General features: G+C 40.9%; 1 protein-coding gene across 1 annotated transcript in view; it reads left to right on the top strand.

The window, feature by feature from the left end:
• The first annotated feature begins 18,760 nt into the window (after nucleotides 1-18,760).
• The window catches only part of SLC8A1 (solute carrier family 8 member A1), a 299,968-nt gene continuing 292,550 nt past the window's right edge, over nucleotides 18,761-26,178 (top strand). Inside the window, 1 exon segment of the mRNA NM_001304962.1 lies at nucleotides 18,761-20,586. Coding sequence (NP_001291891.1) covers nucleotides 18,788-20,586 — 1,799 coding nt within the window. The 5' untranslated portion in view covers nucleotides 18,761-18,787.

Genomic DNA, 26,178 nt, shown 5'->3' with positions numbered 1-26,178 from the left:
CCGGGAGCTATTTAAAAGGAGGGCGTGCGCCGTATCGCCTGCGAGCTGGAGGAGCTGGGGAAGGATCCATCCACACTGCCCCCAAACCAGGTAGGATCGCACGATGGGCAGCGGGAGCGAAGGGGTCGGCTGCCGCCAACTATTTTCCATTTCTTGTTCGTGAGGCTACACTTCCCTCTGCTTTGGCGAAGCACCAGCTGCTAAATTGTGTGTGTGTGTGTGTGTGTGTGTGTGCGCGCGCGCGCGCGTGTGTCCCTACACGTTTTCTGGGGTGTCCGCGCTTCTCGGGGAGCGAGACTGCTCGGGCTGGTGCGTCTGGGCGTGAGTGTGCCTGCCTTGCCGGAGCCGGCTGCCGGCCGAGGAAGAAAGGGCTGCTCAGGGAGATGCTGCGCCCTGCACGGCGCTGGGCTCCGGGGCTCCAGGGCGCGAAGAGCTAAGTGCACCCGGAATGCAGCGCTGCTGGGGAGCCGGGCGTCCCCACCCACTGGGCTCGGCTCCGCGGTCATCCCTCCTGCTGGTAATCCCTGGGGTCTCCCCCGAGGCCACGCTCGCGAGTCTCTTTTCCGGCCAGCTCTGGGTGCTCCTTCACCACGGACTGCGGAGAGGAGGGAGTTGTGGCCGGGGCAGGCGGATCAGGCAAGGGGGCGGGGGTGGGGTCGGGGGTGACAGCGGGAGAGGGGGCTGAAGGGTCCCCGTCTCTGGGCACTCCGCAGGGGTGTGCGTTGGGGATTCTGCACGCACGGGCATCTTCCCCCCACGAGATTCAAAGGGAACTTTGCAGCTGCATTATCTGCCTCTGGAGCTTTGCTGGCTCTTGGGGAAATGGTCTGTGTTCTCAGATGTGAGGATATCCTTCTTGGCTCCTCCTTAATGAAGAACAGGGAGGTCTTATGGGTGGACATTCGGCTAAAGAAACCAAATCTGCCCAGCTGATGCTTTTAAAAATACAGTATGTGTGCATCCTGGATTTTAAAAATCCGTCCCCCCCCCCCCCCCCCCCCAGGATTCTGTTGACTATTTGATGAATGACTGGGGCTGGCAATTTGTATTTCCCTCTCCAGACAAAGTGGCAGCGGTTGGGTTGAAAGCAGAGTGATCAAATTTAACAAAGAATTTTTTTTTTTTTTTTTTTGGAAGAGAGCAATAGTGCATGGTGTCCGCAGTCATTGGAAATAAAGTCATGCTTTGCACTGGGTATCTGTTTAACCCCCCCTTAGCCTGGCTCCCTTGCTGGCGCTCTGTATCTCTCCTGCTAGTCAGCCACTAGTGGTTGTGACTATAACAATACAAACTTTGTCCTGCTGGAGGTGTAAAGACTAAAAAGAGAAAAAAGGATATCAGTAGGAGGTGTAGTGGAAGAAGCTTTTTAAAAAATGACAGATGTGGTAAAGACAGTGCTGGCATCCAGATCATGGAGGAGCTAGCAGAGTAGGTGGAGATTCTGATCAGATCTGGTTAAAGGCATAGCTTTGAGTATCTCCAAATATGAGCAATTGAACACCCACAATCCAGCATCTCTGTGAAGATTTGCTAAGGGAAATGGGGAAACGGGGAGCAACCAGGAGGGGATTCTGCAAGTATACCTCCCACCCACGCCCCCCTAAACACACACTCACACACACACACACACACACACACACACACGCGCGCGCGCGCACACACACACACACACTTACATGTTTTCTCTTTCTCAAAGCTACTCCTGCAGCAAGTCGGGAAAAGCGGGTGGAAATGTATCTAGATGTTTAATTCATTTCAGATAAGAAAACAAAACCAGAATAAGGGCGATCGCTTTTAGGTTCCTCTTTCAAATCCTGTGTCGTTTGGATTTAGCTCTATGGGTTTTCTAAACTTGCTTAATTGGCTGCTTAGGCTGGTGTGAAAGGAGGAAGGAAGGGAGAGCTAGCTCCATCTTTGGGGCCTCTGAGTGAGAAGGTGGGGGAAGACCCACTCACTTCATCAAGGAGCAAGATGTGTTTTCTTAAATGGTTTTCATTTTACAAATTCCGCCTGCTTGAAGAATTCCATTTGATTCTGGTGGCTATTTTGCTAAGATTTTTCCCACCTACTAAAAAAAAGAGCCCTGATTTTTTCCCCCTAAAATGGCTATTGTCTTGCATTGAATATGGAATGATTAATTACTAGGGAAATAAGGAACTGGATAGAGGTAAACGATTATTGACTGTTGAGCTATGCAAGGGTTGCAGAGGATGCAAGGGTCCACGACAATCAGACTTAATTTACTCTGTCTTGAAAGCTTAATAAGGCTGAAGAGGAGAGTGATGAATTAAAAGAATATGAAGGCTGTGCTTTGTATCTGTCTGTCTATATATTTACCCACCTACCTATCCATCTATCTTTCTATTTATTTTATCATGACTATTTAATGATTTCTGCTATATCATTTTGGATTAAGAGCTAGCTAACCATTTTGTTGACCATGAAGGGGAAGAGAGTGATAGCAGTGCTTTCACTGGAAGGAAGATAAGGTGTAGTCAGGACTGTATGCAGAAATTACATTAATTGCTCTTTGAAGCTTACTATGTTTTGAAAAAAAAAATTCCAAGAGAGCTTCAGCATTTTGTTAGCAAGCTATATTTAACATGTTTTTTATCAGACAAAAATAGACTTTTATTTATCTTGCAAAGTAAACTCATGGTTTCTTCCCTCTCAGTATTTAATCTGTTTCTTTGAAAAAATAAATAATGATAAAAGCTCTGCAGATCCAATGAGGTTGCAGTCCTGCTTTAAAGCAAGTTAAAGCATTCATTTAGGTCATGGATATGTTTCCCCCAAAGTAAGTGCATTTTAGAACTTTGCCATCTGATTTTCGTGTTGCAGTTCAGTGAGAGGAGCCCTTTCTGCATGATGTCTTCAGGTAGAGGGAGCATATCATAAAGGTAGGTAGCAAGCAGTCTACCCCATCAGCATGGAAATAAACCAGGTGCAAGTTGAAATAAAAATTAAATCTGAAATAAGAAATATACGATTAAAAGAGTGTGGTAGAGCTCTACCTTGTATGTTTTATATTTTTGCAGTGTGGATGTTTGTTATTTTGAACCAAAAATTAAATTGTTGCTTTACATTTGCTGAGAATTTAGGGATCAACGTGTTGCAATCTTTCTCTTCTTGTTGCTCCTTTCATCCCTCCTGCTTTTTTTTTTTTCCTCACAAGGGATAGATGTCTCTTGCCAGAACATCTTCTAGTATTGTCCATACCTCATACTTAGAGCCCTCCCTCACCATAACCTATACCAGATAGTCTCCCATCTGATCAAATTCTCCTGCTCCCTCTTGTGGTAAATATTCTCCCTGACTTTCCCTAGATTTAAGAATTACAGCTCACATCACTCACAGTTCCCTTAGCTGTCTATCACTTGGGTTCTAATCCCAGTAATACTTGTGGCTAACCGAGCCAGTGGGTTCCTGAACTACCCGTTTCCCGTTTTCTCTCTGAACAAAGGGATGTCTATCCCCTGGAGACATACTTGAGATTTAGTGGAAGTAAATGTCAGATGCTTTCTGACCCATTGGGATGGAATAGATTTGGGAAATGTGAGCTTTCAGAGTTGGCCTCTGAGATTTTGATTTGGACTCGGAGCTAGTCCGGTGGGGCCTCATTAAATGCAGTGAGATGATTTTCAGTTTTCTTTCTTTCTCTTCCAAAAGATACCTCTTTCCCTGTGTGTCTATGTCTCTCCATCTCTCTTTCTTTCTCTCTCTCTCTCACTGCCTCCCTCCCCAGGCTCTCATGCACACACACACACACACACACACCACAAAATATATTTTATACGACACATATTTTGAAGACTTAAGCTAATTAATAATTAGGTTTTCAGTAAGGTTTGTAAATCAGAAACCTACTTTCTGAACTGGAGACTTGTGGGGTAAACTACTCTCGCTGGCATGTTTTCATCAAGAGCAGCTCAGAATACAAATGAGGAGATCGGGTGCCTTCTTCCAGTGTGTTGGCTCAACTTGGAAGACAGTTGCTTGCAGCCCTCACTGCCTCAAGTGTTTTGTGTAGACTCCTCGCTGACAACTCTGATTGAACTCTAAATGTTTTATATCCACATCTCTGATTGTCCTTTGATCTGCGTAGCGAAGAGAGTATGGTACCTAACAAGATAGACAGAGGTTCAAGAGAATCACAGTTGCTCTTTACCTGAAAAACTTTTTTTTTCTTTTTTAAAGATTTTATTTCTTTATTCATGAGACACACAGAAGAGGCAGAGGGCAGAGGCAGAGGCAGAGGGAGAAGCAGGCTCCCTGCGGGGAGCCTGATGCGGAACTTGATCCCAGGACCCCAGGATCATGCCCTGCACATGATCGCTCAACCACTGAGCCATTCAGGTGCCCCCTCTTTACCTGAAACTTTCTAGCCAATTTCAAGAGGAAGAGGAGGACATAGGGAAAGAGAAAATGAAGGAAATGTGTGTGTGGTCAAAGGCAAGTACATTTTAGGCAGCCGCCTCTAAAGTGATTTGGTGGGGGCGGGGGTGGGCAAAACATCCTTGGATTGGAAGCATTTATCCATTTACCAACATAAGATCAGAAATTCTCACTATTAGACATTCGCTTGAATAAAGTCATTCTATCTGGTAGATCTTTAACAAAATACAATGACACCAGGTAGGAAAGAGCCACCCTGAATTCTTATAAACCACTGACATCTGTTCATTCGTCAACTTGTATTGGTTTATCAGGTCAGCTGACAGAAAAGTCTTGAGGGCCTGAAACACAGGAAGGTACAGGAGAAGTGAAAGTAGTTTGAAACTAGGTTGGTGCCCTGTTTGTGCCCTCAGTGGCTCCTTCTGGTGGGGAAGTGTGAGGGACCTGCCTGCCCAGGAACAGGGCCGCTTTGGGGGAGTAGAGAGTAGCCAGGCAGAGACAACATACACTTCCATGCTGAAATTTTACTTCTGGCACAGCAAAAATATAAAAAATCTGATCCTTTCTGGAAAACTTAGCCTCTTGAATTCCTCTGAGAAGGGGCAAATTATGTTCCCCAGTGTGAATGTTCCCCAATTATATCCCTAAAATCTTGAATGGCTTCTACTATATGTCATCTTGGAATATTCATACCAGTACCCTACAAAACGCACATGCGATGCCAGTTCAGACAAATGGCTGCTTGCGTATACAGTAGACATAGAAAAATAAATTTAAATATTAAAATTCATCTTAATTTAAAGAAAAGAATCACTTAGGTGTCATTACACGTGAAGTCAAAAATAATTAATAGTTTCTTCATTGGATCTAAAGTGAAATGAAATCAGACAGCCAAGAGGGTGATTCAGCAATTTACTCCAGCCCAACCGTGACATTTATTGAGCACTAACTGTATGCAAGGCACTGTGCTGGGCTTTTCAGACAATGCAGATGATGAAGAGGAGTTATTTGACAGCTCCTGAGTGCTCATTGTATGCCCAGGGCCAATCTAGGCACTCTGAATGTGTTTTCTCATTTAATGCTCATAAGTGCCCTGCAAGGAAGCATCCTTATTATGATTTAAAGATGAAGACAGTGGCTCAGTTAAATAACTTATTCGAGAGTTAATAGGTGATAGTACCAGTTTTTGATGCTGTTCACAAGCTACTTTCATTGTGCCACGTTCTCTATTCTTCAGGATGTCATGGTCTAGAACACCTAAATGCTGGGCCAATGGAGAAATATTGCTACAATTGTCTAATGAGCAAAATGCTGTAGAGTTGAAAGGAAGAAGAGAATATTGGAAGAGACTTCATGGAGGAGGCATTTTAGTTCATTTTTAAAGAGTGAAAAGGGCTTCTGAAATAAATAAAGCCCTGGATGGCACAGTTGTTAAGCATTCGACTCTTGGTTTCAGCTCAGGTCATGATCTCAGGGTCCTGGGACAGAGCCCCGCGTTCAACCCCGAGTGGGGCTTCATGCTCAGAATCTGCTTGAGACTCTCTTCTGCCCCTCCCCACCATGCACACACATGCACTGTCTCTCTCAAAAATAAATAAAATAACATAAATACAGCCTAGCCATTTTTGAAACATGTAAACCAGACCCAGCTAATTTATGCCAAGCACAACCCTGGGGCAATGTTAGGGCCATTTCTAGACTTTTAAAATCAGCTGTGTGTCCCAGTCAGAACCATGCCATGGGAACAGTGGATCTGGAACAAATGATAGCATAAGCCACTGCACATGTGTATTTTACAAAATTCAGGATGAATTTCCAGCATGGCCTTTAAAGAGAGACACTGTAAGAGTCTGAGAGGTCAGACAAAGGATAGACCACTCTTAAATTTGATAGTTATGTTTTCTGGGCTGTTACAGGTGGTTTTTGTTCCGCTCCCCCTCCTCTTTTTTTTTTTTTTTTTTTTTGGCACTGAATGGCTCTGGTGCTTTCTCTCTTGAGCTTCTTGAACTTTGAACTTTTCCTGCTCCTCATAAAGCACAGGACCCAGGGCCAGCTGTGGCTCTGCCCTGCTCGATGTATAGCACCTAGTCCTAACAGCAAGTTTAGAGAATTCAACTGCTTACCCTTCCCACAAACCTAAACTTCCTGCATAGACCATGGTAGAGCCTCTAAAGTGAACGGCATCCGGCAGGAGTGAAAGGATAGAGTTTGGGGAGGTGCTAAGTCATATCAAATGCCTCTCAGAAGTTCCAAGCCACTCTTCCAAAATAATCCACCTGCCAGATGTTGGGGGATGGGAGCTCCCTGAAGCTGAAATTTATGAATTGGTGCTGGGCAGAGTTGATGGCTCTTTTTCCCCTACCTCCTCACTGCCTCTTCTCTCCTGGTCCTGCAACTGTTAACAGCCCCTTTTAGGATTAGCTTCTCCTTCTTCGTGCTCTTGCTGCTTAGAACCACAGCTTTCTCTAGAAGGGATCACAGCAGAGATCAAACGGTTCTTTTTAAACAAATGAGCAAATGAAGGTCATAGAAAGTAAATGACTTTTGAGAGGGAAATAGGAGCAGATTGAATTCATATCTAGGGCTCTGAGGCCATGTCACCAAAGTCACATCTTCCTTTTTTGTCTGATCCTGTAGAAGGCCTCCAGAAATGTATCTGTGATTTCTGGCCTCAGGAGTCCCTGGATGTCTCTTAATGATTCCCCAAGGTAGAAAGACAACGATGACTTTTCCTTCTAGGTTGAGGGTATTGACCAACAGAATGAGGAACCCTAGAATAGTCAGGCTAAAGTTCTCTCAGGTCAATAGGCATATCATGACAGGTCATAATATTTATTTGAATTCAACAAATGGTATATCTAACATCATGCTAGGTGCTTCCCTCTGCTTCATTCTGCTCATCTATCAAATGGAAATGATAACGGTAAGAAGCCATCTGGGGTTTTTGTGAGGCATAATACATTAATACTTGTAAAACATTGGGAAGGGTTTCTGGCATGTGAGTGCTCAGTAAAGATTTGCTCTTATTCCTTGAGATGAATAGTGAGTCTCTGTCTCTGCCTGTGTGCCTTTACATGTACATGCTGATTGTGGGAGGTTGCCATGGAGAGGAGGAAGATAAGGACATACATAATGACATATACCACAGGTCACAAAACTGTTTTTCAAATGGCCACATAGTAAACATTTTTGGCTTTGTGGACCACAGCGCCTGTCACAATTATTCGACACTGCTGTTGTAGCATGAAAGCATCCATTGACAATACTTAAATGAATGGGCATGCTGTGTGCCCTAAGATATTATTTATTGACACTGAAATTTGAACATCCTATAATTTTCACATCATGACACATTCTTTTTTTGTTGCTTTAGTTATTTAAAAAAGTAAAAAAAAAAATTTAATGAAATGGGCCCCATAAAAATATGCGGCAGGCTACATTTGACCTGTTGACTGTAGTTTGCCAACTCCCGACACACTGCTAGATTGTGAGAGATGCAAAGGCAAAATCAGTGAGCTTGAAGAATCCTAGCAGTTGGGGTTGGTGTCCTGCGAAGAGAGGTGGCCTAGAATCTAAGACCTTGTGTTAGAGCCAAACTCTGTCAAATTTGAGATGTGTGGCTTTGAAAAAGTCTTTTAAATTATCGTGGCCTGAGTTTTCGTGTTGGGGAAAGGGGGTAGGGGCAAAGTTAGATGGCTGTCAGGGGCCTTCCTGGTAATAAAAACAGTTTTATAAAGAGAAATTGGAAATTTAAGATGGATCATGGAAGGCAGGTAGAAAAGCATGAGAAAGGAAAACATGGTGCATATTTGGGTAATTTTTATTTAGTAGCTTAGTTGACTACCAGGAACAGTAACCCTGGCAACATAGACATGTGCTGTATTATGATGATGACCTTGAATGTCAAAGCAAGGGATTAGGGTATCACAGTTTCCTATTGTTAGCAAAATTCCCCAGTTTTACAGGTTAGTCTGAGAAAGGGCAAATGCCATGTCCAGTGCCACAGGAAATCAAAACCATCATGAAACAGTTTTTATAGTGTCTGTATATTTGTGATGCAATGGTCTTGTAAAGGTTTTTACTGAAAAACTACCATTAGCCAGTCTTTCTTACTGACAATAAATTATTAATAATAATAAAAAAAAATGGTCCTGGAGAACTGAGACCAGCACTCATTTCTTTTGGCTCCCAGACCAATGATCCTTTTCCCCACCTCATTGCCCCCAGCAGAGTGGTACAATGAAATTAACTGCAATTACGTGATTGTGACCTCAGAGGGGCAAGTCAAAAAAATTACAGAAGCCATTTGACTGTTTTCCTTTTTAAGATAGATTTATTTATTTATTTATTTATTTATTTATTTATTTATTTATTTATTTAAGAAAGAGAGCACACAAGAGCTTGCATAAGCAGGGGGAGGAGCAGAGAGAGAGAGAGAGAGAGGGAGAGAGAGAGTTTTAAGCTGACTCCACGCTGAGAAAGGAGCCTGTTGTGAGGCTGGATCCCACAACCCTGAGATCATGACCTAAGCGGAAATCAAGAGTCGGGAACCAATTGAGCCACCCAGGTGCTCCTCCCCCTGGTTTTGGCTTTGAGTATTTTCTAAACATGATCTCATCTCCCAGCATATCTTAGAAGGTCTGTGAGTATCACCATTACACAGAAAGTGAATTGCAAAAAGTTTAACCCAAGACCTGGCAACCCAACCATCTTTTGCCTGGCTTCCTGCTGACTATCTTAATTTTTAGCTCACATGTTATTTCTTTAAGCAAAGCTTTCCCTAATACCCTAGGAGGTCAGGTCCTCCATTAGTTACTCTTGTAGGGCAGTGTTTTGCCTTTACAACATTTATTAGAGTTAATAATTATGTTTCTTTTCGAAATAATTTAAATTAACGCCTGTCATCTGTCTTCCCTGCTGCATAATACATTCCAGAAGGGGAGAGATTTGTCTGTTTACTTCATGGCTCTAGCCCCAGTGCCTCTCCCACTCCAGACACGTAATAGACATTTAGGGTTTGTTGAATGAATGAGTGAATGAATGTTCTTGCATAAGTCATTGATACTGATGAAAACATTTCTTGCTTAAAAGGCAGAAGTTACTCTCTTCACTTGCTAATTAAATAATCAGATGATTGGCATTTCTTCTTCCACTGACTTTTTTTTCTCCAATCTTCCCCACTGGCTTTTCTCCAGTCCTGGCCTATCACAAGAAAACCATAACATAATGGTCTTGGCATAGTTACTAACATTAAAACCGTAACCCTTCAGCCAATATTTAAACAATTCTTCAAATATACGTGTAAAGGGATTGGTGTAAAGGACATATTCACTAGATGCTTTATCTCATGGAGAAACTGTGTGTTTCATAAACTCTGCTCAGGGATTTGTGTAAAAGTTTCATGTTTTCCCATAAGCTATTCAATTTATTCCTCTAAATACTAAAATTTGGCTACTTCCTTTGTAAGCTGCTTCCATTTTAAAAACTTTACTTGGGGGATCCCTGGGTGGCTCAGCGGTTTAGCACCTGCCTTTGGCCCAGGGCGCGATCCTGGAGTCCCAGGATCAAGTCCCATGTCGGGCTCCCTGCATAGAGCCTGCTTCTCCCTCTGCCTGTGTCTCTCTGCCTCTCTCTCCCTCTCTCTCTCTCTCTCTCTCCATCTATCATGAATAAATAAATAAAATCTTTAAAAAAAAAACTTTACTTGTTCTATATACATATACACCTGGTTTTAAAGCCATGTCACTGTGTAGATTGTCAGAAACTTTAGAAAATTGTAGCACAGAATATTGATGAAGGGTCACCATTACATGAGCATCTATCAACTCGAGTTTTAAAAAATATTTCTTGGGTTCCAGGTGGCTCAGTGGTTGAGCGTCTGCCTTTGGCTCAGGGCATGATCCCAGGGTCCTGGGATTGAATTTCACATTGGACTCCCCATAGGGAGCCTGCTTCTCCCTTTGCCTCTCTCTATGTGTCTCTCATAAGTAAATAAGTAAAAAATCTTTTAAAAAATAAAAATATTTCTTTTTACTTCCTTCTTCTGCTTTTCTTAAGAGCATCTTATTCTTTTAAGGACTGTGATTTAACACTATGCAGGAAAATTTAAAAGACTCAAACTTCAAGTTGATAGGGTTCCATCTCTTGAAAAGCAATCTACTTGAAGATGAAGTTTAATGACTCAGGGAAAAAGCTGATGAAATTCACCAGCCTCTGCTCACATAACCAGCATTTTCCTTGGTAAAAAAAGATTAAAAAAAAACAAAAACATGCTGGATGTTCCTATCACATAGGTTGAAATTAGATTCTGTATTAAACAGTCCTAGTCCCAAGAGGCAGACTAGAATGCAAAAGCGACAACAAAATTTACCCTTGAGCTGAGGTAAAGAGAGGGAAGGGTGATGCACGTAAAGACCCTATAATTTCAAAAGCACAACTTTCCACACCACCCAAGGATTCAGGTTTGGGGTTTCTATTTCTACATATTGTCTACTCTATTCAGGACTTGTGCATGGAACTTGGATGGAAGGTCTCCAAAGGCTTCCATTTATCCTGGATCTTTGTCACATGTTGGTGTAGTGTCCTAGCAATCCTTAGATGTTTCTATTTAAAGAGAGCAGAACTAACCCTTGGCAAAATTTTTTTTTTGTCTGTTTGTTTGTTTACATTTTTTTCCTTTTTTAAATAATAAATTTATTTTTTATTAGTGTTCAATTTGCCAGACCCTTGGCAAAATTATGAAGTAGATATAAGTTACTCCCGATGCTTTAACCTCCTCTTTGGGGGCCCATGAGATCTCCTATCTTCTCCATTGTCTAGATCTCTTCTGCTTCCCCCTTGATTCACTAAGGGGTTCTATATTTTGATGCTATCTGCAGTCCTAATCTGTGAGAAAGAAAGCTCTTTTGATCTGTTATTTCACATCAACATTTTACTGATATTGCAAGAAACACTATCCTCTAATTTTTAGGCACTGCTATCCAGTACCTCACCTAAGTGCTTTGCTCTGCAATCTGTGTTTGCTCAGAAGACTCCCTGCTGGTTCTACTCCCTACCTAGTTCTGCCCTTTATTCCGGTGCCCTAAGGGGTGGTGCCAAGACTGCCTCTATCAAATCAGCTGGGTGCTTGCTAAAGTTCAAATTTGGGTTTTCTCTTTAGAGATACTGTACATCTGGTGATGGCACCCAGTTATCTGGATATTAATGAATTTCCCAAGTGTTTTGTAGGGTGAACTTAAATGGAAGCAGCAGCGCTCTATGCCTTATGCCCACCATTCTTTCCTTCTAGAATGTCCTCTCACTCTTTCTAGCTAACTGTTTGAGTTGCTTGAAGACTGTCAGTTCATCTGGTGCAGGTGCAATTATCTCTGTAATCCCCATAGTGCTGGCTTTGGTGCTTTGCACATATACACACACAGTGCATGCTCAATGAATAAATGACTGGTCCACTCTCTAGAGCCAGAAATACAGAGAGGGCTGTGCTTCACTCAGAAACACATTTCTTAAGGTGAAACGTCAACAAGCTAGTGTGGAAAATATTTTTAGGTAGTAAATCGTTTTCGGTGACCCAGATATAAAGGCACGCATATGACCTCATTTTTTGCTACCAGTGTGTAAGGTTGGACATCAGAGGCTGCTCTTTCTCTTCAGGGTGGATGGTGAACAAATTATTATCTGAAATAGTTATTGTTGTCCATCATGAGGCCTCTGAAAGATTTGCAGGGTACAATCAAGGTGCTCCAAGGCCTTGCTTCCAGGAGTTCACTACGCTTAGAAACCTTAGGTGGTGGAACAGTAGGCTGAGCAATCTGCGGTTTCTAGAAACCTGGTTGTATTAATCCAGGAGCTCAGGTGCATTAACCTGGGAACGAGGCAGTCTGCTCTGAGGGTGTCAAGGTGCATCCATGATCTATCTCACTGTCTGAATGCCTGGAAAGCCTCTCCTTTACTGTGATTCTCTAGTAATGAAAGAGTTCTGTTCCAGAAAGGAGATTCACACTTGACTTTTGTAATACCTCTGTAGAATGTGAGCTTCTTGGAGGATATTATCTTATTCATCTTTTTAACACAATATCTGGCATATGGGAGTGGCTAAGAAAAGCTTGGCAGACAAAACCATGAATGAATGTGTTGTTTTCCTGTAGCTTTGGATTACTTACTGGTTTAAAAATTAAAATAAAATAGAATAAAATAAAAAGTATTGGCCCTAGGACAGCAAATTTGTGAGCTGCATTGAAATTCTTGAGAAAATACTGGTTTATTGTTATTAAAGTATTAACTTGTTGTGCTAAAATTCAGTGTCATTCTCCCCAGCTCCACCCATCTTGTATTTTAGTTTTGCCTGCTCACTGCTAGGATTTCTTTCTCTATTTTCTTTTTCTCCTGACCAAATGGAAAAACCTTGAGATTATTACATGGCTTTGGTGTGATTTCAGACCTCAGATTTTAGCTGATGATCCCCCAAATGGATCATCTTTCCCTCGCTACGTGAGGAATAAGAAGGCTTACGAAGCCCTTACTCCAGAGGGTGGGGAGGGACGAGACAGGAGAGGCAAGCATGAAGGCTCTTGTTAAGATAGTGCAAACAACGACATACATTTATTCAGGGGGAAAGGAGGGCAGCATGGAAATGTTATTCCTCACTAAGTAGGGAGTTCTTTGCTAACCAGAGAACAGTACTGTTCACCTAGGTAGTGAAACCAAACAAAAAATGCTGCCATTTTGGAAAGCACGATGGTATAATTAAGACAAAGTGCCTGGATTAAAATCCCAGTTCACTTATGTTTGTACAACTTCAGCTAGTTTACTTTTACAAATCATTTATTTTTCTCATTTGTAAAATGAGAATGATAATACCTCCTTGCAATATTGTCAGAAAGGTCAGGGACAGTGAATGCAAAGCAGTCAGTAAAGCACCTGGGACAAAGCATGTGCTCAGTCAGTGGTTTTGGTCATTATTGTCAGAATTTGGCATTTATGACAATAAGGGGGGCCCTTACTCCGCCCTTGGCACTGGCAAAATGAATCCAAGGACGGTCCTGGCCCAAGATTAGCAGAGCAGCTTCCCTTTGAATTCCTCTCTATTTATTTAGTATTGAAAGACTCTCTTTATTCTCCAGCTTTCTTTCTCTTATATTTCCATGCCAGTGTGCAGAGTTAATTTATTTAAATTTAAATTCTTGATGCACTTTCCCTTTTATGAGGCATCTGTAATGGAGCTGATTTTTGGTTGGTGCTTGACCAGATGTCTTTTTATTGTTCTGAAAGGAGAAGAGATGCTTAATTGAGGATGTCCAAAATATCAGGACCCTCTCAACAGAGCAGATGAACTTGGCATTACAAAAGAAATCAGCCAGCCAGGGCTCATGTAGGAAGACCCATCCCCAGGTGCCGGGGAAAGTGTCAGAGCCCCAGTTCCTCTATGCTGGAGGCCAGTTCTTCCAGCCTGAGGTTCTCTGCCTATGAGCCTGTATCACATTTCCTCTCCTCCACCCAATACCGATATTGGCTTTTCAGTGTAGTGTGATATTGGCCTCTGCTCATTTTAGGGGCATCCGCTTCACACAGGGCACATTTTTAAATGCAAATGCCTAGTCAGAGCTCCCAGATTCTGATTTACCTTCAGAGATTTGGTGAATCAGCACATGACCCCATGAGGACTATTTTATTCATTCAATAAGCAGGTGCCACGTATCTTTTATGTGCCAGATTCTGCTCTAGGAACTGGAGATCCATCAATGAACAAGAGAGACAAAAATCTCCACCTATACAGAGTTTATGTCTATCAGAGAAAGAAAGGCAATAAATAGAACCATTACATAAATTATATTAACACATAAACAGTAATAAGTTCTACATAGAAAAACAAAGTAGGAGAAAGGGCCATGGATGACATCTCATGACTTTTCAATAACTTCTTCGCTATTTTAAATCTGAAACTCACCTTTCTGCTTTTGGCCACATTGCCTGACCATTACCCGAGGGGCTTCCTTTGATGAATGAGGTGACTGTTTTCTGACGTGGCACAGGATTCTCTGACTGTAGTCTCATACGTTCAACCGGTGTGAGCCCCTTATATGACCTCTCTCTGCCTGTACTCTAGAGGACCTGTCCCAATTTACTAAGTAACAAAGAGGAAATGCTCTCTTTGAGAAGAAAAAAGAAAAAGGTGATAGCAGAGAGTCAACATGGAGACAGAGCTCCCTAGTAACGTGTAGTCGTGGTCCGGTTGGCCTGAGGTTGGGTGGTATCAGGGCGGTAATTTGCCCCCTAGATGGAAGGTCAGATAAGGAAAGTCGTCTTCTGGCATCATCTCTTTGTCTAAAAGCATTTGAAAGTGCTTGTCTCAGGAGTGGATGAGAACTTATGGTTGCTTTAAAGTTGCCTTAGAAACAGATTAATTGCTTGGCTTTGATGCTTTCAGTCAGCAAGAATTACATTGAAGGGAATTCCAGGTCCTGATGAGTCAAGGAGTTCCTCTGAATAACCTCAGCTGCCAATCAGTAGAATGAGATTATGCTACCTTGTGCGCTGGACTGACAGGAATGCCAAACGGATTTTTTCTCTCCAAGTCAGGTCCTCCTTGGTGGTCAAAACTGGCTGTGGCTTCCCACAAGGAACCCAGAGCTCTGCTGCCTGACTACTCTTTAGGACTCCCTCTGCAGTGAGGGCTCTTCCTCACTCTTTATGGAGGCAGTTTGATAAAAATCTGTCTTGCAGGTGTATGGTTCATTCCTTTGACCTCTCCTTTCAATGCTGGGGTCTGGGCTTTTTCAGATGAATATCTTTTCACCCTGCCTCATCAATGCCATTCACAACTGTAATCTCTAGGTGCTGGGGTTGTCTGTTTGTTTCAAAATAAATAGTGAGCAGAAGACAATCTGGGTATTCTTAATACTGTGCTGAAAGCTCATTTGGATGATGTAATGGATGTTGCTAAGCAAGAACTGGCCCGAGATGTGAGAATTGATTTGAAGGCACCATGAAAACCAGCCTACCCCTTGTTACAGGGTACAGTAGATCAGGGCAGAATGTAAAAAAGCCAAGTGGATGGGGATTCCTGGGTGGCTCAGTGGTTTAGTGCCTGCCTTTGGCCTAGGGCACGATCCTGCACTCCCGGGATCGAGTCCTGCGTCAGGCTCCCGGTATGGAGCCTGCTTCTCCCTCTGCCTCTCTCTCTCTCTCTCTTTCTCTCTATCATGAATTAAAAAAAAAAAAAAAAAAAGCCACATGGCAGAACAACATATTAACAGCCAGCCTCTATTTCCTGCTTAATTTTATGGAAATATAGTTTTGAGGAGACAGTGCAGAGGGCCAGGTGGATCTGCTTAAATCTGATGATAGAGAAAAGATCCTGAAACCAAAGAATGAAGAAGGAACTCTCATTCAGATGTTATCTGTTCCACATCCTCCCAAACAGTTGAATTTGGTATTAATTTAATAGAGAAAGAAACTGAAGTCCAGAGAGTTCATTCTAGTTGCTCCATTGCCAAAAATCTGTATCAGTGTTTTATGTCCACTGATTTCACAAATTGTAATATTACCACCTTTTGAATGTAATTGTGATGTTTTGGAGTTAACCTCACAAACCTTTCCCTTTTTTTTTTTTCTCTGATAGAAATTTTTAGAGATGCATCCTTTCTTAAACATATGTGCCCTTGCCCTTTTGGCTAAGAACAACTGTGAGATATGGGTCAGAGCAAGGCTTTTTTTTTTTTTTTTTTTTGGCTGATTTAAGAGATTTCCCTGAGAGTATGTCAGGGAGAGGTGGCAGGTGATTGCTAAAAAAACTGTCAGGTGAAGGGCAACCATCTCTAGGAACGTGCCAGCTCACATATTACATCACAGCTGTCAATGCTTGTCTATTTGAGTCTCTAATCCATAAGATAAAAGCCAGCCTGTGGGAAACTTTCCATGGGACTTTTGCTACTGACCCTCCTAACTCTGTGTGGAAGCCACGATTCTTGGTTTCCTACTTTCATTTAGGATTATGCTCCAGTTTCACCTTATCAGAGAGGCCTTCCTTAACCATCCAGTATAAAATCATGCATGCCACGTGTGTACACGCACAGACTCCCTGTCTTACTTACATTACTTTCTGCCCCCACCCCTCTAGCACTTTTTAATATCTGAAATTTATACTTATTTGTTTGTTTCCTCCCCAATAGAATATATGGTCTGCAAGGACAGGACTGTGGTTTTTGTTTTATTTATTTATTTATTTATTTATTTTTAAAGATTTTATTTATTTATTCATGAGAGACACAGAGAGAGAGGCAGAGACACAGGCAGAGGGAGAAGCCGGCTCCATGCAGAGAGCCCGACATGTGGACTCCAGGATCACGCCCTGGGCAGAAGGCGGCACTAAACCGCTGAGCCACTGGAGCTGCCCTTTTTGTTTGTTTTAATTCTTTGATGCACAATTAGGACTTAGAAGAGAGCTAGCAGGTGGTCCTAAAACATGTAGTTAGGTGGCACTTATAAATATTTGTGGAATAAATGGCTGCATCCTAGAATTAGAACTAGCTCTTCCATGAGTCTTGGAGGTTGCTTCAGTGTCTCCTTGTTTTAAGCGGTGATCTCACCTAAGCCCTGTAATGATTGAATCGGTAGAATCACTGACCATGAACCTTGCATATTTTGAAGATACACTCTTTGTATTTCTCAGCCTTTTATGTGGAATGTCATTCTCCCCTCACAACCCTCTGCTGTGTGTTAGTTTGGGAAAAATGTCAACGCTTATCTCCCAATAGTGATGAGATAAAGGGGGCTTTAGGTTATAGTGGGCTCTTTGAGGTCTGCCAGAATGTGCTGGGCCAGGGGGTTCTCCTGGGCCCTGGTGAATTTCCACTCTATGCCATCAGCCGCAAACATGGGCCGGAGAATGCAGGTGAATGTGTGGGTGGCTCTGAGACTGCCCCAGACAATGGAAGGCTCCCTTCTAGCTCCATTGTTCACGTTTTATCAGGCCGCAAGGCTATGTTCTGACTCAGGGCCTCTTCTTGCCACCACTTTAGCTGATGTCATAACTGGCCTTCCAGGCCAGAGTCACCCTGACGTGGAGAAGACCCTCCTGTACGTCAGCACCTTACCAAGCCTGAGAGGCAGAAGAGATGTATGGTCTGAGTGGAGTTTTGCCCAAGCTGGTGGGTGAATGTAGAGCCATGGTTTTTCAGTCCCCCACTTTGCTTTGTTTACCAAGCTTTGTGTGGCTCAGTGACTCTGTTTCGGTATCTCTAATTGCCCACAGCCCTTCATCATATGGATACTTTGTGGTCACTGCTGTCCTGCCACATGAGCTGATGCGGATGAAATTATTGCTCCTGTATTTTTTAGTCACTTGAACCCTCTGTAGAACTAATAAGTGTTTTAGAATGACCATGGAAAGGATGACATCAACACTGAGAAGGAACATTTTACGGCTGGTGAAGCTGATTTCACAGCCTGCCGGACAAGAGTCTTAACACACAACTAGACCCGGGCTTTATTTCCCATCCTGCTGTGGACAGCCTGCAGACTCTACAGCGAGATCTGTACCCAGATGCGAAGAGCTGTGCTTCAGCAACCAGAGGCCCAGCTGCTAACCTATCAGGAGTACGGGGCTTGCTGAAAATCAGGAGGAAATGTGCTCTCATCAAATTATTCTTTTAAAAACTGTACTTAATGTGTGTAAAGATTGCATTACAGCAGACTCCCCCCCCCCCCCCCCCAAGTACAACTACAATTGACTTTGCAGAGATGTTTGTAGGTATCTCTGTGTTTCCAAGGAAGTTTGGAGCAATAGGGTGTGATTTCAAAACATGCAGTATAAGGTCTGCTCCAGAGTTTAAGATCATCAAGAGGTCTTGTGTTGGTTAAGATTTTAAGGTCTGAACTTTAAAGCATCGATCTTAATAAAGGGGTTTTGGTAATTTAACAGTTTCTGGGAAGTGACTGTACTGATCCAAATGTAAAAGAAAATCTGTATTAGCAACAAGGAGAAGATTATTTGATGCATCAGAAGGGTTTTTTTTTTTTTCCTTATTGGCTCTTAGAATCCATAACTATATATTTAACAAGACAAGGCTATAATTGAACTTTTCATTTCCAGTAAGTCAATTGTGTACATTTCTCAGTGAATGGAGATTACATGTACAAAACCGACAAGCGGAGAGATTGAGTTGTACATTTTGCAAAGGATTGCTTAATCACCTATGGATACTTGGAATAATGACTCACCATAGATGTTATGGTAGTCAAATATAAGCAAATCATTGGCAAAAGTAAAAAAAAAAAAAAAGTAATTGGTCATGCTTTGGATCTGGTTCTGATGATGTGATTTTTTTCCCCCACCCTCCCTCCATCTTATTTTTACCAGTAGGTTGGGACACTTGGAGGTCTACCATTGTACAACATGCTGCAGTTAAGACTATTACCTACCTTTTCAATGGGATGTCATCTGTTAGCCGTTGTGGCTCTCTTATTTTCCCACGTGGACCTTATAAGTGCAGAGACAGAAATGGAAGGAGAAGGCAATGAAACCGGCGAGTGTACTGGCTCATATTATTGTAAGAAGGGGGTGATTTTACCCATTTGGGAGCCCCAAGACCCTTCCTTTGGAGACAAAATTGCCAGAGCTACTGTGTATTTTGTGGCCATGGTCTACATGTTTCTCGGAGTCTCTATCATTGCTGACCGGTTCATGTCCTCTATAGAAGTCATCACATCTCAAGAAAAAGAAATAACCATAAAGAAACCCAATGGAGAGACCACCAAGACCACTGTGAGGATCTGGAATGAGACTGTTTCCAATCTAACCTTGATGGCCCTGGGATCTTCTGCTCCAGAGATTCTCCTTTCAGTAATTGAAGTATGTGGCCATAACTTCACTGCAGGAGACCTAGGTCCCAGCACCATTGTGGGAAGTGCTGCATTCAACATGTTCATCATCATCGCGCTTTGTGTTTATGTGGTCCCAGATGGAGAGACAAGGAAGATTAAGCATTTGCGTGTGTTCTTCGTGACAGCAGCCTGGAGCATCTTTGCCTATACGTGGCTTTACATTATTTTGTCTGTCATCTCTCCTGGGGTCGTGGAAGTCTGGGAAGGTTTGCTTACTTTCTTCTTCTTTCCTATCTGTGTTGTGTTCGCTTGGGTGGCAGATAGGAGGCTGCTGTTTTACAAGTATGTCTACAAGAGGTATCGGGCCGGCAAGCAGAGGGGAATGATCATCGAGCACGAAGGAGACAGGCCATCTTCCAAGACTGAAATTGAAATGGATGGGAAAGTGGTCAATTCCCACGTTGACAATTTCTTAGATGGTGCTCTGGTTCTGGAGGTTGATGAGAGGGACCAAGATGATGAAGAGGCGAGGCGAGAAATGGCTAGGATTCTGAAGGAGCTCAAGCAGAAGCATCCGGAGAAAGAAATAGAGCAATTGATTGAATTAGCTAACTACCAAGTCCTAAGTCAGCAGCAGAAAAGCCGAGCATTTTACCGCATCCAAGCTACTCGCCTGATGACTGGAGCTGGCAACATTTTAAAGAGGCACGCAGCTGACCAGGCAAGGAAGGCTGTCAGCATGCATGAGGTCAACACTGAAGTGGCTGAAAATGACCCCGTGAGTAAGATCTTCTTTGAACAAGGGACCTATCAGTGTCTGGAGAACTGTGGGACTGTAGCCCTGACCATTATCCGCAGAGGTGGCGATTTGACTAACACTGTGTTTGTTGACTTCAGAACAGAGGATGGCACGGCCAACGCTGGCTCTGATTATGAATTTACTGAAGGAACTGTGGTCTTTAAGCCAGGTGAGACCCAGAAGGAAATCAGAGTTGGCATCATCGATGATGACATCTTTGAGGAGGATGAGAATTTCCTTGTGCACTTGAGCAATGTTAAAGTATCTTCTGAGGCCTCAGAAGACGGCATCCTGGAAGCCAATCATGTTTCTGCGCTCGCTTGCCTGGGATCTCCCTCCACCGCCACCGTGACGATTTTTGACGATGACCACGCTGGCATCTTTACTTTTGAGGAGCCCGTGACTCACGTGAGTGAGAGCATTGGCATTATGGAGGTGAAGGTATTGCGAACATCTGGAGCTCGAGGAAATGTTATCGTTCCCTATAAAACCATCGAAGGGACTGCCAGAGGTGGAGGGGAGGACTTTGAGGACACTTGTGGAGAGCTCGAATTCCAGAACGATGAAATTGTGTAAGTTCCTTTTTGATACGTAAGCCTGGGGTCGAGTGCGTTTGTGGATGTGAGAGTGCATGTAATTTTTTTTTTTTTTTAAGCTAAATGGTACACAAGGAATGGAATGTGTAGTACGCAAGACCACTTCAAAACTGTCGGTGCTCCCTGCTTTCAATCTGCTCTATACAGAGATCTTAAATGGGTTTTATTTTTTTACTTTCCTACTTGTGCGTATTTTAAGTACACTGTTGCAATTATGACAGAATGAGTTTTGTGACAGTTTATCAAACTGCTTATGATGGGTTGGAAATTTTGTATTCTATTTTGAATCACATCATAGACACACAGAAAGGGAATATTTACTTACTTATTTATCAAAAGTGAATGTTTAGATCATCACATCAAGTCCCTAATTTTATTACTGAGTACAAATTGGGAAAGCCCAAAAAGGAAACACCTTTAAAAAGAATTTCCTGGCTACCAAGGCTGGCTGGAACATTTTTTTGCTGCTTTTATCTGATCCTGTGTTTTTGCAATAATATAAGGTAATGTTTCTGCTTACATGCTCATTTTAATTATGACTTAATGACCAGACCTGCTTTTTTAATTTTTATTTGGTTTTATGCCAATGTGGGAAAAGTCACATAGCTCTTACGTAGTTCTAGCCTGATTTTTCTTTTTATGATTAAGTAAATGCTTTTACCCTACTGATATAGTGACGGGGAGAGAAGAAGATTCTGTCCAAGCATCCTAGTTGACAGGGAACAGGTCAGAGAAACAAAACTGGGAACAATTTACTCTTCCTGTTGGCACTTTACAATGACACTTGCCAATTTGTAACACCAAGTGCCTGGTTGTACAATGATTCTGCCATTGACAGCTGCTGTTTAGAGCTGTTCTTCCTTCCTTGCCTGGGAAGGGGCATTACACTCATCAAATGCAAAGCAGAAGTCTGACTCAATGAGCAGTGTCCAAACTGGAAGGAAGGAAGGAAGGAAGGAAGGAAGGAAGGAAGGAAGGAAGGAAGGAAGGAGGAAGGAAGGAAGGAAGGAAGGAAGGAAGGAAGGAAGGAAGGAAGGAAGGAAGGAAGGAAGGAAGGAGAAGGAAGGAAACAGAGAAGGAAGGACAGAAGGAAGGAAGGAAGAAAGGAAAGCAAGAAAGTATAATATCTGTAATACATAAAAGGACATTAAAATGAATGCTTATATTGGTTGAATCATTGGCAACTTAGGGATTTCCAGGAAAAAAAAACATGCAGTTTGTTCTAAAAATGGTTAACTCTTGTGTAAACATTATGTGTTATGTCAAATGCCAAGTACCTTTTTCCCTAAATGAAAGAGTAGAGGGGGGCAGGGCAAATGGGCAGAAGGAAGAGATTTTCCTGCAGAAACCTTCCAGTGTCTTTACCTCTCTTTGATGTTATATTATAGAGATGAGCAGTTACAGTGGAGTATCAGGATGAAATCAAGCAAAGCAGAGATTATAATATCCACCCTCAGATGTATGGGGGGTAACTTTGGATGAATATCTAGTTTATGTTGGTTCTTATGTTGTTAATGTTCCAAGCATTGAGGTGTGTTTTGTTGGATGTCTATTTTACTGAAAGATAGTAATATAAAAGCAAATGAATATCCTGCATACTGGGAAGGGTTTTCTCAGGGGCCTTGCATTGAATATGATCCTGCCCATGTTAGCTCATAAACTTTATTCCTTTGTTTGAAATTCTTTCTCATTATGTTTTCTGATCATTTCAGTTATTGAACCCTCTTGTATTAGATAGCACTTGTAATCCATGTGAAAATAATATTGCATGTTACTAAAGGGGTATTGAATATTATTAAATGAACTCACACGGGTAACACTTAAATATGACCCAATGGGTGTTTTGTTTTGTTTATTCATTTTACTTAGGATGTTTTCTCCTTAAAATTTGGTCTTGCTTTTGGTTAAGAATAATGGCTCTGTACTTATTTATTTGAGAGGCAGTCTTTTCTTATCTATTCTGCTGTCCAGGACTTTTATCAAACTGTAAATAATAATCTTCTTTTGGACACAGTGTTAGAAGAAGAAGAAGAAGAAGGAAAAAAAAAGACTGACAGTAATTTGATGGAATAATTTATTCTGCCAAGTTCCTTTTAAAACATTCACCCTATGCCATTAAATTGATTTAATTCTTGCTAAGGAAGAGAATATTGCCAAATTCCAGCTTTAAAAATTTAAATATCTTCTGAAAATTGGTAAGAATGGATAGAATTATTGGCATGCCATCTCTGTATGTGTTCTTAGGAGTATTCTAGATCAATCACTAGTTCCTAGTTTAATAAAACTCTTACTATATTTTATTTATTAAGTTGAAATGTGAAATTTTAGAAATGTCAAACATTTTATTTATCAGGGGAATAAAATCGCAGCCCTCCATTTTTTTCTTTTTTTCTAGAATTTTAGTTCTAAAGAGTCTTTATCCTGACATTACAGAGTGCTAACAAGCTTTGTAGATGCTTAATCCATCTATTGCTTAAATAAATTTGTTTAGATGACTGGGACTTAGACTTCAACTAGGCATCAAGGATTCCAACTAAATGTTTCTAGAAAAACATAGTATTAGCAAAAGAGAGAGAAACTAATCCAAGAGGGGGTACTTAAGGCGGTGAGGAGGAGGAGTGAGGCTGAGGAGGGTGCGGAGGAGGCGTTAGGCGGTGCGTCTAGAAGCCTCAGAAAAGCATACCCTCATCCTCCCTACTCCTCATCTCCTTCTCCTTCTCCTTCTTCTATCATTCTTCCTCTGGGTCGTTTCTAATGCCAGGTCCACATAGTCAGATCGAAGTGACAGAGTTTGTCATCAGGCAGTGAAGCTGAACCATGTGGACTTCAACCCAATTTTTCTTGAAGAATGAATTTATGTCTCATCCAATTGCACAGTTACTTTCTTTTTTTTTTTTTTGTTTTTTTTTTTTTTTTTTTGGTTTTTTTTTTTGCACAGTTACTTTCTTAAAAACCTACAATATATAGATAGGATGGAGGATGTCACTGAACTTTATTAACTGCTTAAGAAAGTCTTTTTGCTTGTTTGTTTAATGTTGTGCAAGAAGCCAGAATTTATGATTCTTTCTAGAGCACTATAAAGAGATTCTTGGAAAAGCCTGGGTTTAAAGCTTACCTATTTCAAAAAGGCATTAACCAAGGTAGTTATTTCTACCTTGGGTCCAATGTAATCAGGGATGGAGATCAAGAGGTAATCAGCTTTATTGATTCTTCAGTTTCAAGAATAAGATAGATTCCTAATCTTTGTTCTTATTTTTGTAAAGTCATTTAAATTTGTAATATAAGCATATCTATACCCATTTGTTCACATTTTTATATAAATGACTTGAATTATTTCAACTTGATCTTTTTTAAAGATAAAAATCTGTATCTGAGAAAGATACTGATAAGTAATAAATGGTTCTTGTAGTTTTAAATAAACTGTATTCTCAGCAAGACATTTTAAAACTATAATGCAAAACCTAATGATAAATGTAATAATTAGCACGTGCTTTTGTATAAACTCAATCAATGACAAATACTAAGCCCATGCCAGCTAATCTTGACTTGAAGAACATGCTAATTCGATTTGTGGTTTGGTAGGTGATATCCACAACTTTGATGTGCTACTAGTAGTTGTTTTTTTAATGATGCTAGTTTAGCAGTAATAATTATTACAAAATGTTGTTTGGTCTTCCAAGGTCTGACATTAGCTTGACTGTTCTGGAAAATGTTAAGGTTAATTAGCTAATGTAGATACAATCAAATTCAATTACTTTGTTGTAACCCAATAACAATACTTTTGGAGGAGGACTCAAAAAATCATGAGCATTTACTATTACATATTTAAAATGGAGAGTTGAAAGATGTAATATGTTGCTTAGCAAATCAATTTACTGGGGGTTCCTAGCTACAACGTAATTTATTAATCAATTGATCTGTCCAAAATTAATTTTGTTCTAACAACTATTATGTTTTCAAGTATGATTGTAACTTCATTAACTTTAGGAAAAATATCATATGCAAGACATCCAACAAATATAGCTGTTTGACACAAAATTTATTGCCTTTTCTGGAGAAAGAAATAGAAAAGAAATAACACTTCAGTATTATATAGGTTCTACAGAATTATTATTAATAAATAAATACTTTGTTTTTGCTATTTATATTACTAGTATTCTTTTCTTGCTCTATAGAATTCCAGGGAAAATAAATACTTTGTTTTTGCTATTTATATTACCAGTATTCTTTTCTTGCTCTATAGAATTCCATGGAGTGTAAAGACCTAGCTTTATGAGCGAGCATTTCAGTTCTGAGAGTAGGACAAATATGTAATACAAGAAAGTAGCCAGCTGTAAAAGAAAAAAAGAGAGAGAGAAAGAGAGAGAGAGAGAGAGAGAAAACAAAAATAGTAAGGAAACTTGAAGTAGTAAGAATGGAAGAATAATTTTGTGTGTTTGGGGAAATCAGAAATGATGAAAAATACTACAGAAAATAGTGTTAGACAAGAAAAGCCATTAGCACATATTTGAATCCAACATACTCAAGACTTACTTTAGGAAGAAGAATTTTATTTGCTATGTTTAGCCTATTAAAATGACCTAATCATGATTTTATATTGATGTAAAATTTTCTTAGGTAGTACACTACAGTAAGAAATTTAGATGAAATAACTTTAGAATTTTAGGGATTTCTACTTTGGTGGATTATCTTTTCAGACTGGAATATTTGTCTCTTCTTAGATCCAAACCACTTGTAGTATCCTCTGCAAATATAAATTATAGCTACAAGAAGTGTTTTTATAAATGCATATGTTTTCATGAATGCACAACTATTATAAAAATAAGACAGGGTAAGAGCCAAAAAATTTTTTGACTCCCCATTCAATATTACCAGGAGCCTAAATTGATTATGTGCGGCAGGCTTGTTTACTGTGTCAATCAGATTGCCATGTATACTGTTGTAATTTCATTTTCCCACTGCTAATTAGAGCTTAGGGTTATAACATAGTTATAGTAAAGAAGTTTTAGCTTTGCAAATGAGGAGATTTCATAGTTCAGACACACTGAAGTGTTTAAATTATGGACTCTTTTCTGAATCATCATTCAAGGCCATTCCAGAGGGGGGATCATTGGTTCACTTGGTTAGGGCTAGAGAAGAATTTATATATCAATTACTCTACACATGCTTAATAAGATACTGATTTGTACCCGGTACTGGGCTAGCGATTGTGAAAGAAACAGAAGAAATATACTCCTTATATTCTAAAATGAGAGATGACAAAATAACTCATGTTTGATAAGTACAAACATCATTATAAAGACATGGTGGAAGCTGTAGGAGAAATCTTAATTTTGAACAAAATATTTGAAGGACAGAAGGCGTAACTGGAGAGAAAAATGTTGTGTTTTTAAGATGGAGTAGTATTTTGGTAAACCTGAAAGTATGGACGATTTCACTAAATAGGATGGCTATCAAACTGAATAAAAGACTCAATGAACTCAATGAATGTTTATTTTCTTTAATGGAATTTTAAATCATCACAAAAGTATTTAAATTAATCTGAGTCTATATCCTTTTAAGCTAGTC

Source organism: Canis lupus, chromosome 17 (genome assembly GCF_011100685.1).
Source record: "Canis lupus familiaris isolate Mischka breed German Shepherd chromosome 17, alternate assembly UU_Cfam_GSD_1.0, whole genome shotgun sequence".
Lineage (NCBI taxonomy): Eukaryota > Metazoa > Chordata > Mammalia > Carnivora > Canidae > Canis > Canis lupus.
Note: the sequence above shows the minus strand (reverse complement) of the source record. Positions and strands in the feature narration are given on the sequence as shown.